We start from the raw sequence: 15385 nt of genomic DNA, 5'->3' as shown, positions 1-15385 counted from the left end.
TTAAGTTTAATTGAGCTGATTGGAGAAGTCCTGCATACGTCACCAGAGAGAAGTCTGTCGTTTCACTTGAAGATGAATTATAACATTTTGATTAAACATTATGAGGAAATTATTTTAATTAAACATTATTTTATATAATATAAAATATTAAAACAATGAAACATGCATGGATGAATTGTTCGAAATAAGATAGGGTGATAGGGTGAATTTTAATTGCATGCTGACTTCATATGTAATCTTTATCTCATTTTAAAATATTTCCATTTTTATTTATCATACTGTCCATTATAATGTTGTGATGCCTTAATTCACTTGTAGCATGTAAATGATTTTCAATAAGTTTTAAGCATGTTTTTATTTTATTTATTTAGATAAAATACCATTTTAATATTGGCCATAAGATAAAATCAATTATCGGCTTACCACTATCGGCCAGAATTTTAATACAGGTGCATCCATAGTTGTAAGTTTAAGCACCAACACAGTTATTTCTAGGCTTACTCATAACTATTAAGGTCTTAATCAAGATGACAAGTGATTTTTGTTGGTCTGCGAGTAAAAACTCATGAGTGGGTTATGTGGAGATAGAACAATTTGAATAAATATTCCCTATTGCTCACAAATGAGCCTGATCATGAAGGTAAGCCAAATCCCTTAAAAGTCCCATTTCCCAAATCCCATTTTTCTATAAAAAAAGTTAAAGGTATGAAAGAAAAATGGGCCTATACATGAACTGCAATAACAATGTGGCTGAAAGATCAAATGTGATGTTGCACCAATATATTTTTGTTTCTATGTCCAACACATGACTCCTTCAACCCCAGATGCACCTCATTGCCCAAATCACTGCTGGCTATTCCGCGTGAGACTGTGGGAATCATTTTGCTTGTTTTCATGCCTGTGGAAAAGGCTAATAAATAGACATGTTGGAGAGTGTCTTGCCGTCGCAGCTGGAAGGTATTGTGGAAACAGCAACAGAACTGTAATGGAATCCATCACTAGTGTGCTCTGTTGGTATGAATGAGCTAGGCAAGACAAACAATACCACTGTGCACCAGGTTCCAGCTTAGAAAAATAAATCCAGAGAAATATTGGGTCAAAGAGGCCCCTGGAGCTCTGGACGGAGGATTTTAGGTTTCTGCAGGTGGCTGTTCGCCAACTTTGCACCGCGCTACACGACATGTAAAGGAACTTGATGAACTCAAACTGTCCTCTTGAGAGGAAACAGTGTCTTATTATTATTATTTTTTTTTTACCAGACAGAACTTAATTTGTAAGATGTAATCACTGGGACAAATACATAATAACACAAACACAATCATAGTGCTACTACTGGGTCAGCTTTGCATTTAGGACCCCCCATCACAGGCCTATATAATGTGCTAATAGTATAATACATACAGAAAACAGGTTGCTTGAATATTGTATTACCAGCTTTTGAAACTTTTACTGTTGAAATTAGGTTGCAAACAAGCACAATGTATCTCTATAGACAAAAGAAAAGCAGGGGAGAAAGGGAAAATGTAATATATGTAAAAAATAAATAAGCTGCACATCTGTAAATGTCCCTAGATGCAGAAATCCAAAAATCGAAATATTAAATATTATTACAATGTTAAAAAAGTTATATCCTATGAAACTAACAAAAGCCCACCCATGCCTTACATTCCACAACACAGATTAATGACTGAAACCTTCCAAGGAAAGCACACATTTAATGATAAATTGATGCATTTAAGTTAAGACATAACTATTAAATCATTTGTGTCTGATTCCAACTGTACAGTCAGAGAACAATATGGCAAAACCTTTGGAATCCAGTGAATCATAAATCATGAACGTAATCTCAAAATGAAACATCTCTCTTTTTTTGAGAACTCATAACTTCATGTAAATTCTGAGATCAAATCTCTAAACAAATTGGCTTTTCATCTGGGAAGGAGGCAAGAACAATAGAAGTTTCAAAACTCTTATGAGGGTATAGTTTTACCTCAGAATAGGTTCATTACATGTTTGTAATGGATCAAGCTTGGTGTTTGTAGGTGCTCTGGAGACGTGGATGCTAGGAGCAACTCACATTACACACAGCTAAAGACTCACAGCAAATCTCAGTGGGATACTCACTATACCACTAATGATGTGCCAGTAGACACAAGTAGGTCAGCAAAGATGTCTACTCAGTTTTTTTACTTTCTTTAAACAATCTATTACATGTTCTCTCATAATAGAGGCTTTTACTGAGAAACCACCAATTAAGTAAAAAGTAAAATGATTGCAGCCTTTCAAACAATCATTGGCAAAGCTGTGCTTAAAACACTTGAATCACCCAAGGTCTGGCCTGTATACAAACCCCCCGTCACCCAAGATATTGACGTGTGAAAATTGTCATTGTCACATACCCTTCTTCTTTTCTTTTTTGGAGGGTGTCTTAAAAGGTGCCTGCTCAACAGGGGGTGTGCTGGATTCAACTTCTGCAGACATGTTTAAAAGCCAGCCTTGTGCAAAACAAATGTGAAGACAGGATCAGTTGAAGCCCTCTTGCTCTCCTCTCTGCCGTGTGTGAACCACAGCTTGACTCAGTAGTGGACCATGATCAACATTGCCTGCACTGGAGACAGAGAAAGAAAGCAAAAAAGGACACAGATTTAGTAGAGGTTCACAAATTTACAAATCAAAGGAAAATGCAGTCATTGTAGCGTTATTTAGTAGATTGTGTGTAGGCAACAGGGCTCCAGACAATTATACAGTATATTAGTACTATCAAAACGATTAATCGTATCTAACATAAAAGTTTGTGTTTATATGTAACTATATACAGTATGTGTGTGTATATATACAGTACATGCATATATATATATATATATATATATATATATATATATATATAAATTTATATATGTTTAGTCTGTTGTGAGCACATTGCTGTCATGTTATTTCCTTGTCCCATGTGCTCTCCTCCCTGCCTCGTAGCCTTATGTTTGTTCCCCTATTTAAATCAACGAGTACGATTTTTTTACCTTAAAATAAGGTTTTCAAAATGGTTTCATCAAGTCGTGAAATGGTGAAATGCACTTATGCCACTGCTTTGCTGTCCTTTATATATCCACACTATGTAAGATTGCTAGATCGGGTCTCGTTTCTGTAGTCCGAATGAGACATAGGAAAACTACAAATTTGACTTGCTTTACGGCAAGCGTTACAATTGCCGATAGGTGGAGCGTACCAGAGACTATTTATATATAATACCTAATACAAATGTATAGGGAAAACCCGTAACACCAAAGGTGGTGGTTGTATGCAAATGCCCCTCCCCTCCCGCTGGACAGCCAATCATCTGCTTTTAAAGGGTAACTAAACCCCTGGTCAGAGCTTGACTCCACCCACTAGCAATATTTGAAAAATGCTGAAAAAATGGGCAGACCCCAGCGGGGCTAGGGGGCGTGCACCTGAGACCCGCCGTGAGTGACAGCTGCTGTCAGACTCTAAAATAGAGAGAGACTTGAGTGACGCAAGTAGCTGCCTTTGCAACAGAGCGGCCATTTGAAGTCGAGGACTTTTCTCCCTCACCTTCACCTGAAGTGGATGAGGGTAAATTGTATGTAGACACATAGCCAAATCCATTCGAGCCGCTGGCTCAAACTGCAGTCTTAACTCCCGCATCGCGACCGGCATCTGATGAGTTTTGTCGTCGAGTTGATGTCAATAGCGCACGCTCTGTGGGCATATATTCATATTGATATTCTGCCGCTTTGTGAAAAAATCCAGCAAAATGCGCCGGCTCGATTGTCGACCCCAGAGGATTAACTTTATCCTAACCATAAATTGTGATTAAAATATCCATGATCACTCACATCAAGACGCCGCTGCGGTGGAGGAGTCCATGCAGGACGAGCAGTGTTTGGCACTGCGTGTGGAGCTGAGTGGAGAAGCCCATGTCCACCTCTATTCCGTTACTATCCTGATCACTGTACTAAACACTGATAAATCTATGCTAACTTGAAGCTATCCTAACTGTACTATGCTACTAGCTACACAAAATAATCTAAATTATCTATATAATGCTATGCTAAATAGATGCAACAATACTCTATCCTGATCGTTTTCAAAAATAATCTAAATAACTATATAAATGTTATGCTAACTAGATGCTATTATATGCTATCCTGATCATTTTCAATACTCATAAATCCAACTCCTGACTCGCTACAGTAGTTTTGACGGAACCAGATGGATACCAGGGGCTGCCAAGGGCGTGGTGAGCACGCACCAAGGGTGTGACAGAGTGGCGTCTGAGAGTTCGCTACATCAGAAAGTACCCCTACTGCAGGAGCTTTCCGTTTAACCTGAAGAGGGCAGCACTCAGACGTTTTTACACCATATATTTGAAAATCAAAACACTTTATACTCAATTGTCAAAAAATGTACTCGAATCAATGAACAGCATTTATGAAGCTCCATTCTTACAGATCATTAACTAAAAAAAGTTGTTTTGGTGTTTAGTTACCCTTTAATGGTAAAGCCGGGAAACATTTAAATAGGGTGATATCAGGTAAAATGGGCCATCAGGTAAAATGGGCCATTTAAGGTTTGGGGGTCCCAGCTCCTCTAGAATTTAGAGCCAATGACTGCAAAGGATTTCAAACTGTTGTCATAACTGTGCTTGACAAATAACAGGCGATAAGATTGGTTTATGGTTGCTATGGTGGGCGGGGGAATAATTCAAATCGAGACTACACCAGAAAGCCGCATGGTAAGTAGCCTGGCATACCAAATTGCACTGAACTATTATAAGGATGATACATCAATAAAAAAACAAACATGCTCATAAAAAAACTATGCATACTCTCTGTCCTGATGGCATTAATCAGAAATAATGTTGTTAGTTTGGTATATAAACATATTTTTTGTAAAAGTGATGTTTTTCTTGGCGGCCCAATTTACCTTAACCCACTAAGGTAAAATGGGCAACATGGTTTCAGCTAAAATGGGCCATCATCTTTGACACACACAGACACATAGACACAGACACAGAGACTCAGACACACAGAGACTCAGACACACAGACTCAGACACACAGACTCAGACACACAGACATACAGACACTGACAGAAACGCAGACACAGACTCAGACACACAGACTCAGACACACAGAAACTCAGACACACACAGACACACAGACTCAGACACACAGAAACTCAGAAACACAGACTCAAACACACAGACTCAGACACACACAAACTCAGACACTCAGATACACAGACTAAGACACACAGAGACTCAGACACTCAGACACACAGACTCAGACACACAGACTCAGATACTCAGACACAGACTCAGACACACAGACTCAGACACACAGAGACTCAGACACTCAGACACAGACTCAGACACAGAGACTCAGACACACCAGACACACAGACTCAGACACACAGACTCAGACACACAGACTCAGACACACAGACTCAGACATACAGAGACTCAGACACACACAGACTCAGACACACAGAGACTCAGACAGACACAGACATACAGAGACTCAGACACACAGACTCAGACACACAGACTCAGACACACAGAGACTCAGACACACACAGACTCAGACACACAGACTCAGACATACAGAGACTCAGACACAGAGACTCAGACACACCAGACACACAGACTCAGACACACAGACTCAGACATACAGAGACTCAGACACACACAGACTCAGACACACAGAGACTCAGACAGACACAGACATACAGAGACTCAGACACACAGACTCAGACACACAGACTCAGACACACAGAGACTCAGACAGACACAGACATACAGAGACTCAGACACACACAGACTCAGACTCATACACACAGACTCAGACGCACAGACTCAGACACAGACACACAGACTCAGACACACAAACTCAGACATACAGACTAGACACAGACACACAGACACAGACATACAGACATACAGACTCAGACACAGACACAGAGACTCAGACACTCAGACTCAGACACACAGACTCAGACGGACACACAGACAGACTCAGACACACAGACAGATACAGACACGCACAGACAGACAGACACACACACACACACACACACACACACACACACACATTTTTGTTTTTAAATGGCACATAGGAAATATGTTTGTTTAATTTGGCTGTATAAGAAATTGTGTTTAAAAATAATTAATGATAAATTGCTATTTCCCTTTGCAATTTGACTGGCCCATTTTACCTGAACAGCTGGCCCATTTTACCTGAAACGGCTCATGCAAAAAAAGTCGGCACATCTGATGTTTCAAGAACTGTAGGGCCTAAATTATTTTATTTTATTACAAAATTTCAACACAAATGTGTCAAAAACAGTCATAATTAATCATAAAAACACATGGATAAGGCATATTTGGTATTGTATTATTGTCCCAAACGATTTACCAAAAAGTGGCCCAATTTAGCTGATATCACCCTACGTTACTGTTTGAAAAGGCGGCAGATTTGATATGCAGTGTATGTGTGTGTTGTGTAAATATCAGACATCCCAAGTCTCCCACAAGTTCCGGGTGTCTCCCGCAGATTGATAGAGGCTCGCTAATCCTCGCAAATTAGTTCAAATCTCCCGGAATCTAGAGCGAGCGAGCAAGAGCGCTCATACTGTGTTTCAAACTGTGCAGCACGCGCACGACAGAGAGCAAGAGAACCCTTGCGCATGTGCAGTAAAAGAATAACCTGTGGGAAAACGGCGTTTTAAACCTTATTTTGGGGCAAAGTCGTCAAACTTTTTCAGCGATTTTTATTATATTTTACTGCTGTTTCTATAGTGCAGTTTTTATGTCCCGGTGACCAGTGAAAGTGCAGTTCTGACTCTCTGCCCATTCATTTAGATAGGAGCCTGGTCTTGTTAAGTCCGAAATAGCTGCCCGGAGGCGTTGCCAAGATGGCGGCCGAGTGGCATGACTTGCCTTAAAGGACTTTGAGCGTACTCGACAGTAGACTACAACAACACGTAAGATACCTAGCAGCCAGGTAGCTTTTGAATTGTCATCATGATTCCAAAGCTGGTGCCGGATAAACAGAGAGCATGCGTGCGCGTGTGACAGTAGGATGCAATAGGCTAAATTATTTACGACAGCAGTAATGGACAATTCCGCTTCCAACCTGTAGGGCGATCACAGAGGAAAAGTTACTTGATGTTGCTTTAATCTCCCTGTGTTTGCAGTTCTATATCACTATGTATATATACAGTATATATACCTATATCATAGCCTATATATCACTGTTTTGTGTATTATGTTTCCAAAAAGTCACTCCAAGAAAGTTTAACTTAAAGTCAGGTCAACCTTACATTTGGACCACATATATTAAACATTAATAAAAAAAAAATCAATACTTTTTGTAAAATATTTCTGTTTCTTGTTAAACATTATCCCTCCAATCTATTTAAACAAAACTCTGTTGTGAGCATGTAGGCTATCTTCTTAACTTCCACATATGAAAAATTACCTAGTCAATAAACTAATGTGAGTCTCATGGACTTTTAGCCTACACATCACAGTAACGATTCCCAGTTCATTTTAAATTGTACATAACTGATAAATGACTTGAGGTTTAGTAAGAGAGTCAGTTGTGAACTCATTAGTGCCTTAGAATGATTCATGGACTGAGTCTGATTCATGCCTCTAATTCTTTAGCGAGCTTGAGTCGTGAACCTTCTTGGCCGACTTGTTAAAAAACACTGGTAAATGCTCTAACTAGATGCTATCTGATGAAACTGAGAGTGCTGAGACAAGCATTGTAGCATGTCAGATGTTGGTGAACATTTTTTAGCACAAGGTGATCGCTTGCTCTCTAACGCTACCTTTTTTAATAATGTGCTAACCAATTTTATCTCAGTAAACTGAAGTCCACATGGAATCCAAAGTGGCTGTGCTTAAACAGAAGCTGAATAAACATCCTGAACTTTGGAGCATTTTGCTGTGGTGACATTGTTCAGCCATAAATACTCTCCACTCGCAGCCTTTAACAACCCACGTGACATTCATGTTTTGAGTTAATACAGATAACTGGCTCAGACTTATCTGAGATGATAGGTCACCGAGACATTTTTGCTTTCTTGAACCTGTCCTTTCTTGGCATATCTATTACAGGACCAGAGTACCCTTAGTTTCTATCTCCCGCTGTCTCTGCACTGCAATTATCCCGCCCTGCACCCAAAGACAGGAAGTCACAGCTTCCCTTCCATCTGGGATCTATTCATTCCCCACCTTCTTCATACCACAGACAGGCTATTTTTGTACATTTGTTTTCAATAAAAAAAAAAAAAAAAAAAAATTGAAGCAACTTATATACGAAAATATTTGGGATGTTTTTAACCCTCATGAGTTCACCAACTCGAGCTGCCTATAAATACATACACTTTACGTGAAATAGCCTTCCTGTAGAACATTCAATACAATGTTGCAATTGTGTTACGTAATTGCAAAACAACTTAGAAGGTTATTATTAATTATTATTATTATTATTATTAACTAAAACAAAAAAAACTAGAAAAAAAACCTATTAAAAACATGTTTGCAAATTAAAATAAATAAATATAAATATTAGATTGAAAACTTGAACTAAATAAAAACTAGAAATGTTGCTTTGGTAAATAACTGAAAAGAGATTAAGTTGAAGCACTAAAATTACTAAATTAAATAAGTAAAATATTTCTTAAAATAATAAATAAAAAATATAACTTTTTAGAAGCAGTCCTTCATGAATCAAAGACCAAGAAAATTCACAGTTTTTTAAATACGCTATATTATTTTTCCTGTAGTCAAAGTTGTAACCTAGTCCAATGCTTTTGAGTCTCACCAGACATAAATAGTTCTTAACCCATAATCAGCTTCACCTTTCACACTGGCGACCCACATGTGACCCCAGACTTCTGCTGTTCATTTATTGAGCAGATTCTATTATAAGAGCAAAGAGTACCAGCTGCCCTTCCCTGAACAACAGCTGTTGGCAACTCACGGTAGACAGAGCAACCCTGGCACAAAATATCCACAAATTCAGTGTCCTTTATAGGCATGTGACATCCCTTCAAGTTAAAAAGGAAGGATGGAACCAGAGGAAGAATGTGTCATGCTGGTGAAGTATTAAGATGTATTAGTCAGGAGTAAAGTTTTGGTATTAAGTCTACACCAAGGAAGAAAACATACCGTCAGCGAGCACATCTAAATAATATTGTACATTCCAGACTGTGCAGTTCACATTTACTGTATGTCCATAGACGTTTATAGTTTCAAAGATACATATATTACAAGTACAAATAAGAAGAAAGATTTCTTCAAAATGCCACTATCTTACACCATTATCATTTTACGAGCACTATATTCCTGGAAAGATTTCTGAACCATTCAAAAGGCGAACAATACAGAAACTTTTGAGATTCTGACATGGTGTATCCAACAAAACAACAAGCGAGGGTTCATTGTAGTAAACACAGTTAAGACTGTTATATCTGGCTGGATGAACTGCGTTTAAAGCGGCTGTGGTATGACTATAAATGCACACTGAAGATTCCATATAAGTCGCTAGTGGCTACATTGCGGTAATAGCAAACAGCTAACAGTTTGGCCAGATAACTTCACTAACATTCAAAGTTTGGGGTCAGTATGATGCTTTTGAAAGAAGTCATCAAGGCTGCTGTTGATCAAAAACACAGTAAAAGTAGTATTATTGTGGAAAATGTTTATAAATTGTATTTAATTCCTGTAATGGTAAAGCTGAATTTTCAGGATCAAGTCTGCAGAGTCACATGATCCTTCAGAAATCATTCAAATATGCAGATTTGCTGCTTTTTAAGAAATATTATTGTAATCAATGTTGAAAACAATTTTGTGGAAACTGTGATTCATTTATTTGACAAAAAAGATATTTAAAAAGACTTCACAGTCACTTTTGAAAAAAAATCCCAACCATGGTCCCAAACCATCAAACAGTGTATATAATAATATGTTCATTCAATGTATAATTAATTACTCATGAGTATTTATTTGTAGCCATAATATTTAATACAAAATCATACGTACAATGTCTAATTGCTTTAATAAACCACACAATGTGAAAAGCTTGCAGGACAATTTTTGGAACTAGTCCAAGGTACAGAAATACAGGAAGCATGAGTGAAAAAAAAAATGTAAACATTTGCAGGAGTTAGTTGTTCAAAATAACTTCCCACAGACCTCACACTAATGCTAGAAAGAGGTCTGCATAAGCAAAAACTCCTAATGTGACATCTGAAAAACAAATGTGACATATTCAATCACAAAAACACATTATCCATATCACTCCATAAACTGTGGTGTAAATTCTTAAAAAAACAAAGAAAATTTTTACAATGACTACAAGTCATCTTGAACCGGACAGCTTAATCTAAACAGACAACTCATCCTCTTCTGCTGGCCAATTAAACTCAGTGACCTGTATATTCTGGCCAACCATATGGTCACCATTTGATTCGTAAGTTTCTGTTATTTGTACACATATGGCGTATTGTACCTTTTAAAGATTTTTTTTCACTCTCTTACTCGCATGACTTTAGTGCTTCCCAGTCAAAAAGCATGGACAACATCAATATTTGCACTTTCTTAGCCTGAGAAGCCCTCTTAGTCTCCATTTTCTCCTGCCTGGCATCTCAGCGGGTCTTCAGTACTTGGTCCAGCAGCCAGAGAGGACTAAGAACGGGTATATAAACACCATCTTTCCTCTTCCTTATTCCTGGCCCCAAGGCTGTCACTTAACATAAGCTATGGAGTATGTGTAAATATCCACATGAAAAAAAAAAAGCCCAAGAAGACACATCCTCCCCAGCTCAATGCCAAGAATCCGAGGTAAACACACTGGACAGACAAAATCTCCAGGGGTGTGTTGTCAGATGTCAACAGGACACTGGATAACTAGAAAGGAACACATAGGGGAACCAGGAACAAAGACCTGATTGTACTCGTGCCACAAGCAGGACTGAACGATGCATTTAATGGCCAGAACACCTCTGCGTTTAAGACTCTTTCTGAGGATAATGAACTGCCTGAGGATGGGGATCAGAGCAGAAGCTGGCCATAGAAAAGGAGGCTAGGGTGATAATGATATTGATTCATGTAACATTTTGCAATTCAAATGCAACATGTGGCTAGCCAATTACTGTATGACCCTTATGGCTTTGGATTGTGATGGTTTCTATGCCAACCGATGACAAGTTTGGGCATCTCTTTTCATAGTGCTGCTAGCTTTACACAGCAAACACACAATCCATCATCCGAGACACATAATCAAACAAAATGAGGGCAAGGGACACAGTAAACAGCCACAGAAGAAGAAATTACATCTCACTTTTCAAAAAGAAGAAACCATTGCATCAAAATTCAAAGCAAGTTGACCAAAATGACTGTAAAGACATTTATAAAGTTATAAAAGATTTCTATGTAAAATAAATACTGTTATTCATTTAACATCTTAATCCTTCCTTTTATCAGAAGAGGACCTAACCCACTGTGAGGGGTTAGGCCTAAAGTGTTAGGCCTATCCAATGATATTTAAGGAAATTATTATAGCTCCCATGATGAGATATATATAAGTAAAAACATTTCAAAAGCACAGTAAACCATAATTTTATCTATCTGCTTGTGTGGTCGTTCATGTGTTCTGGAACAAAAGGGGCATTACAATGTCTGGAGTAGCCTACAAACACTGCCTAACCCATAACACCCTAACTGGGCTCATTTAGTGACACAACAAACTTATTATTGAACACTAAACAAATGTGAATCCAGTTTTCACAGAGTAATTGTAGGAGGTCATTATGTACTGTAAGCTGTTCAATCCAGCCTTTGCTGCAATTAAGTTTAAGGGAATGAAATGAGGACAAACAGTGCAGTAAGCCACGAGATTGCTCAAGACCTTACTAAATGAACTAAATATCCGTTTATACACAAACCTTGGACAAAATACCCTTAACGAGGATTAAATTATGTCATTTGTGCTGTAAACAATGGTTTCTAAAAGCCCAAAATGGAGTGTTTCAGTAAAGGCTGAATGTCTTAATGGTTCTGCAGCAATGGACTAATGATTTCCAAGGTTTAAGTCCTGAACAAGATGGACAAGAGAGTTTATCCTGTCGTGAGTCAAAGCCTGGACACTGTCAGAATAAATGTTGTATAAATGTTGACCATGCAGAGACTCTGATTAAAGAGCATTTGCAAATCATATCAAGGAAAGATATGTTCCCTAGAAGTAAGTCATGCTGGTTTGAAACAACATCAGGGTGAGTAAATGATAACAGAATTTCTGATTTCAGGAGAACTATCCATTTAAGTGTGTGGAGGTCAAGTGTAATCCTAGCAGATCGTGTTGAAAGGCAAAGGCTTCCACGTGTGGCCCTAAGCACATTTTCTTTCTTTACAGGTATAAAGAAAAAAAAATCCAATTTCATTCCTTTTTTTGGGAGGGGGAAAGTGCAGTACAAACAAACACTTGGGGCAAAGGTCACTAACCTCAGCATGTGGCCAACACAGTGAAATACCATTCTACACATAAAAGAGCAGCCATGACTTCTCTACTGACCTATATATGTCCACAATGAAATACAATAACAGTCCCTTTTGTCTAATAAAAAGTCACAGAGGTAAGAAAAGACAGCAGAGTTAGTGGAGAAGAGTCTCATAAAGGTCCAAAGTGATGGAGAGTTGCCTTTGTTTCTCTCTTTTTTGGACTTCTCCACTGAAATATGTTGGTCTTTTTATGAAGAGAGAGGGAGGAGGAAAGGTGCTGGACAGCATTTGAAGAGTTCAGAATGAGAGACAGAAGAGAAACTACGCTGAGTGCCAACATCTGGTTCCAATAAAACAGCACACATTGTACCGACAGGAGAAAGAAGAATGTCTTGACCGTGACGTGAGTCATACCCAGCATCATTTTTAAATGGTAATTCACATTTTAAAACAGTTAAACACAGTGTTGGCTCCTTGTCCGTGGTAAAGTCATTTACACATAGTTAAGTAAAAACACATTTGCTGTTTTCAATATGATTGAAAGCATCTGTCCATGTCCAATGTGAGGAACAAAGATATTTTCCTTCAATGTTTCAAATAGGTTTTTATTTTTTACTACTTTTAAAGTGAGCTCACTAAAAAAAGGTTACATTTTCCCTCGACATTTCCAGCTTTGTAAGAGGAAGAGGAACATATTTACTGTGGTATTTCCTCCTCCAAAAGTACTATGGGGGATGGTGAAGCAAAAGGGAATGAAAATGGCAAACAGGGAATAGAAAGTAACTGGTGATTGTGTTTTCAGTACAACATTTTCCTGGATCAACATCTTTGTTGACCCTGGAACATTCCAATCTACCAATCAGATTGAGGGACAAGTTTACAGTTTATGTCAAGCAAGGCTTAAAACCAGGGTTAGGTGCTTTTACATCAGTATTATTCACTTATTATTCCCCTCTGATTTTAGGGATACGTAATGGCATGATTTAGGTTTAGGGATAGGGTTAGGACTACATTTTTGGACAATAATGTTCTTCCAGGATCAAGAAAATATGATGATCCAGGAACTTGGCAAAATCCCGATGACCGAGTACAGTTAAAGTTATGCTGAAAAAGATCTTGTCCTCTCATTACTCTTACTGTAATGTCAATCAGGCTTCAATGCTTAGCTTTTCCAAGTCCCAGCCATTAAGATCAACCAGGATTTAAATATCTATAGCTGCAACCAAATGTAAACTAAGTCACCAAAGCTTGTGCCTCTCAAAACAGCACATAAATCTTGTTTTTAGCAACTAATAAGCACTATTTAGGGTCATCACATATAGGCTCTTATTAAAATCAAGCCTGTGATTTTACTGGGAAGTCTAAAAAGTGAAGTTTCAGAAATACAAAATCTTGTCTAAATGATGTTATGTTGTACAATCAGACAAGGAGCTCTGAAAAGTCTTCAAACTTATGCAATCCTCAGAAAATACTGATTATGCTTTTACATGTATCACTTTATGTCATGTTAGATCTATAAGCTACACCGGATAAATGCTTCTGAGTGTAGCGTCAATATGAAGCTGTTTCATAACGGATGTGGTCACTGTTGGTAAATCCAAACATTTGTGAATTTAGGTCAGACCAGAAGCCAACATCAATGTCATATCAACCTATTTTCACGTATTTCTTTTTAAAGGGAATCGTTTCAAATCAACAGGTTCTATTAGCAAACAGAAAAAAAAGATCTGGGATATGATTTGATAATGACATTATAATGAGAAATATATTTCACATTTTTATAAGACCTGTTACATGTGTGATTATTCATGAATGTATGACTTAACGGTAAAATAAACCTGCAACACCCCATTTAAACGCGTTACAATGTCACATGTATCTGGTCTGTGCTGCAGAAGCGCTGTGATAATGTGTTAGACAGAGGCTACTGTAATAATAATGTTTTCAGTGTTCGGTGTTAATTCTTTAAATATAGCCCATAAGACGGCATTGCGAAAGACAGTATGAGGATTTAAGACAACAAAGCTCATGCTGCAGTGAATGGAAACAGAACATATTACATATATAAATAAATATTAAAAATAAAACCCCGACTTATTTTTTTCTCACGGTTTCGTTCGTTTAAAGCACGAGGTCCATACCGAAAGCTGGAAAAAATCACCAGGTTGCCTTACACATTAGGCTACTAATTAATTTAAGGACACGTATGCTCACCTACATTAAGACATTGAGCGGATCCTGGAGCTCGCATACTCCGAACCAGCAGAGAAAACGCGGCTTGACAAAAGAGACGACGCGTGTCCGGTACTGCGGTATATTCCCGGGATGTGGCTCTGAGATGTTGACGGTGAAGGTCTTATTCCCGGGATGTTGGCAGCTCTGAGGAATGCGCTCTGATGTTGCTGCAGATTCAGTAACTCCCCCTCAAAAGGAAATTTAACCCTCTGAAGACCAGACGGCGGTTCTCCTCAAATTCACTGCGTCTACAGCATCACACAGCAGCACATGATCGTGTCATCCAAATGATTCGAATGCGCTCTCCTGTCTGTTTTTATTGTGCTCACTGATTCCTTGTGTTTCGCTAGACTGTGCACATTCATACTTTTAGGACATTACAACACGTTGTATGCTGTTTCCAGTCAAAGAAATTATGCAATACTTTTTACCCTCAGCAAGTTGTAGTACATGTTGTACAGTCAACAACTCTCAACAGAAACCTTTAAATTGTTTATTTTATTGAACTTCATTAACTTTCTTAAAAAGTAATATAGGCTACTTAGTATTTTGTTCATTTATGTAGCTTGTAGATTTTCAGAGAAAATCTTATTTAATTTAATTTAATTGAATTTGTGCTGTGTTT

At 38.1% G+C, this 15385-nt stretch overlaps 1 protein-coding gene across 5 annotated transcripts in view; it reads right to left on the bottom strand.

The window, feature by feature from the left end:
* Positions 1–15071, bottom strand: part of LOC120461693 (disabled homolog 2) — a 31701-nt gene extending 16630 nt beyond the window's left edge. For 2 of the 5 annotated variants that reach the window (XM_039649937.2, XM_089130151.1), the window contains exons 1-2: positions 14740–15068; positions 2400–2608 (exon numbers count right to left, since the gene is read on the bottom strand). In XM_039649937.2, coding sequence (XP_039505871.2) covers positions 2400–2481 — 82 coding nt within the window. In that variant the 5' untranslated portion in view covers positions 2482–2608; positions 14740–15068. Of the gene's footprint in view, positions 1–2399; positions 2609–14739 lie in introns of all 5 variants that reach the window. The other 3 variants (XM_039649940.2, XM_039649939.2, XM_039649938.2) reach the window with 3 other exon arrangements.
* Between the last annotated feature and the right edge of the window lie 314 nt (positions 15072–15385).

This window comes from Pimephales promelas, chromosome 4, assembly GCF_988280905.1.
Source record: "Pimephales promelas chromosome 4, fPimPro1.hap1.1, whole genome shotgun sequence".
NCBI classification, from domain to species: Eukaryota; Metazoa; Chordata; class Actinopteri; order Cypriniformes; family Leuciscidae; genus Pimephales; species Pimephales promelas.
Note: the sequence above shows the minus strand (reverse complement) of the source record. Positions and strands in the feature narration are given on the sequence as shown.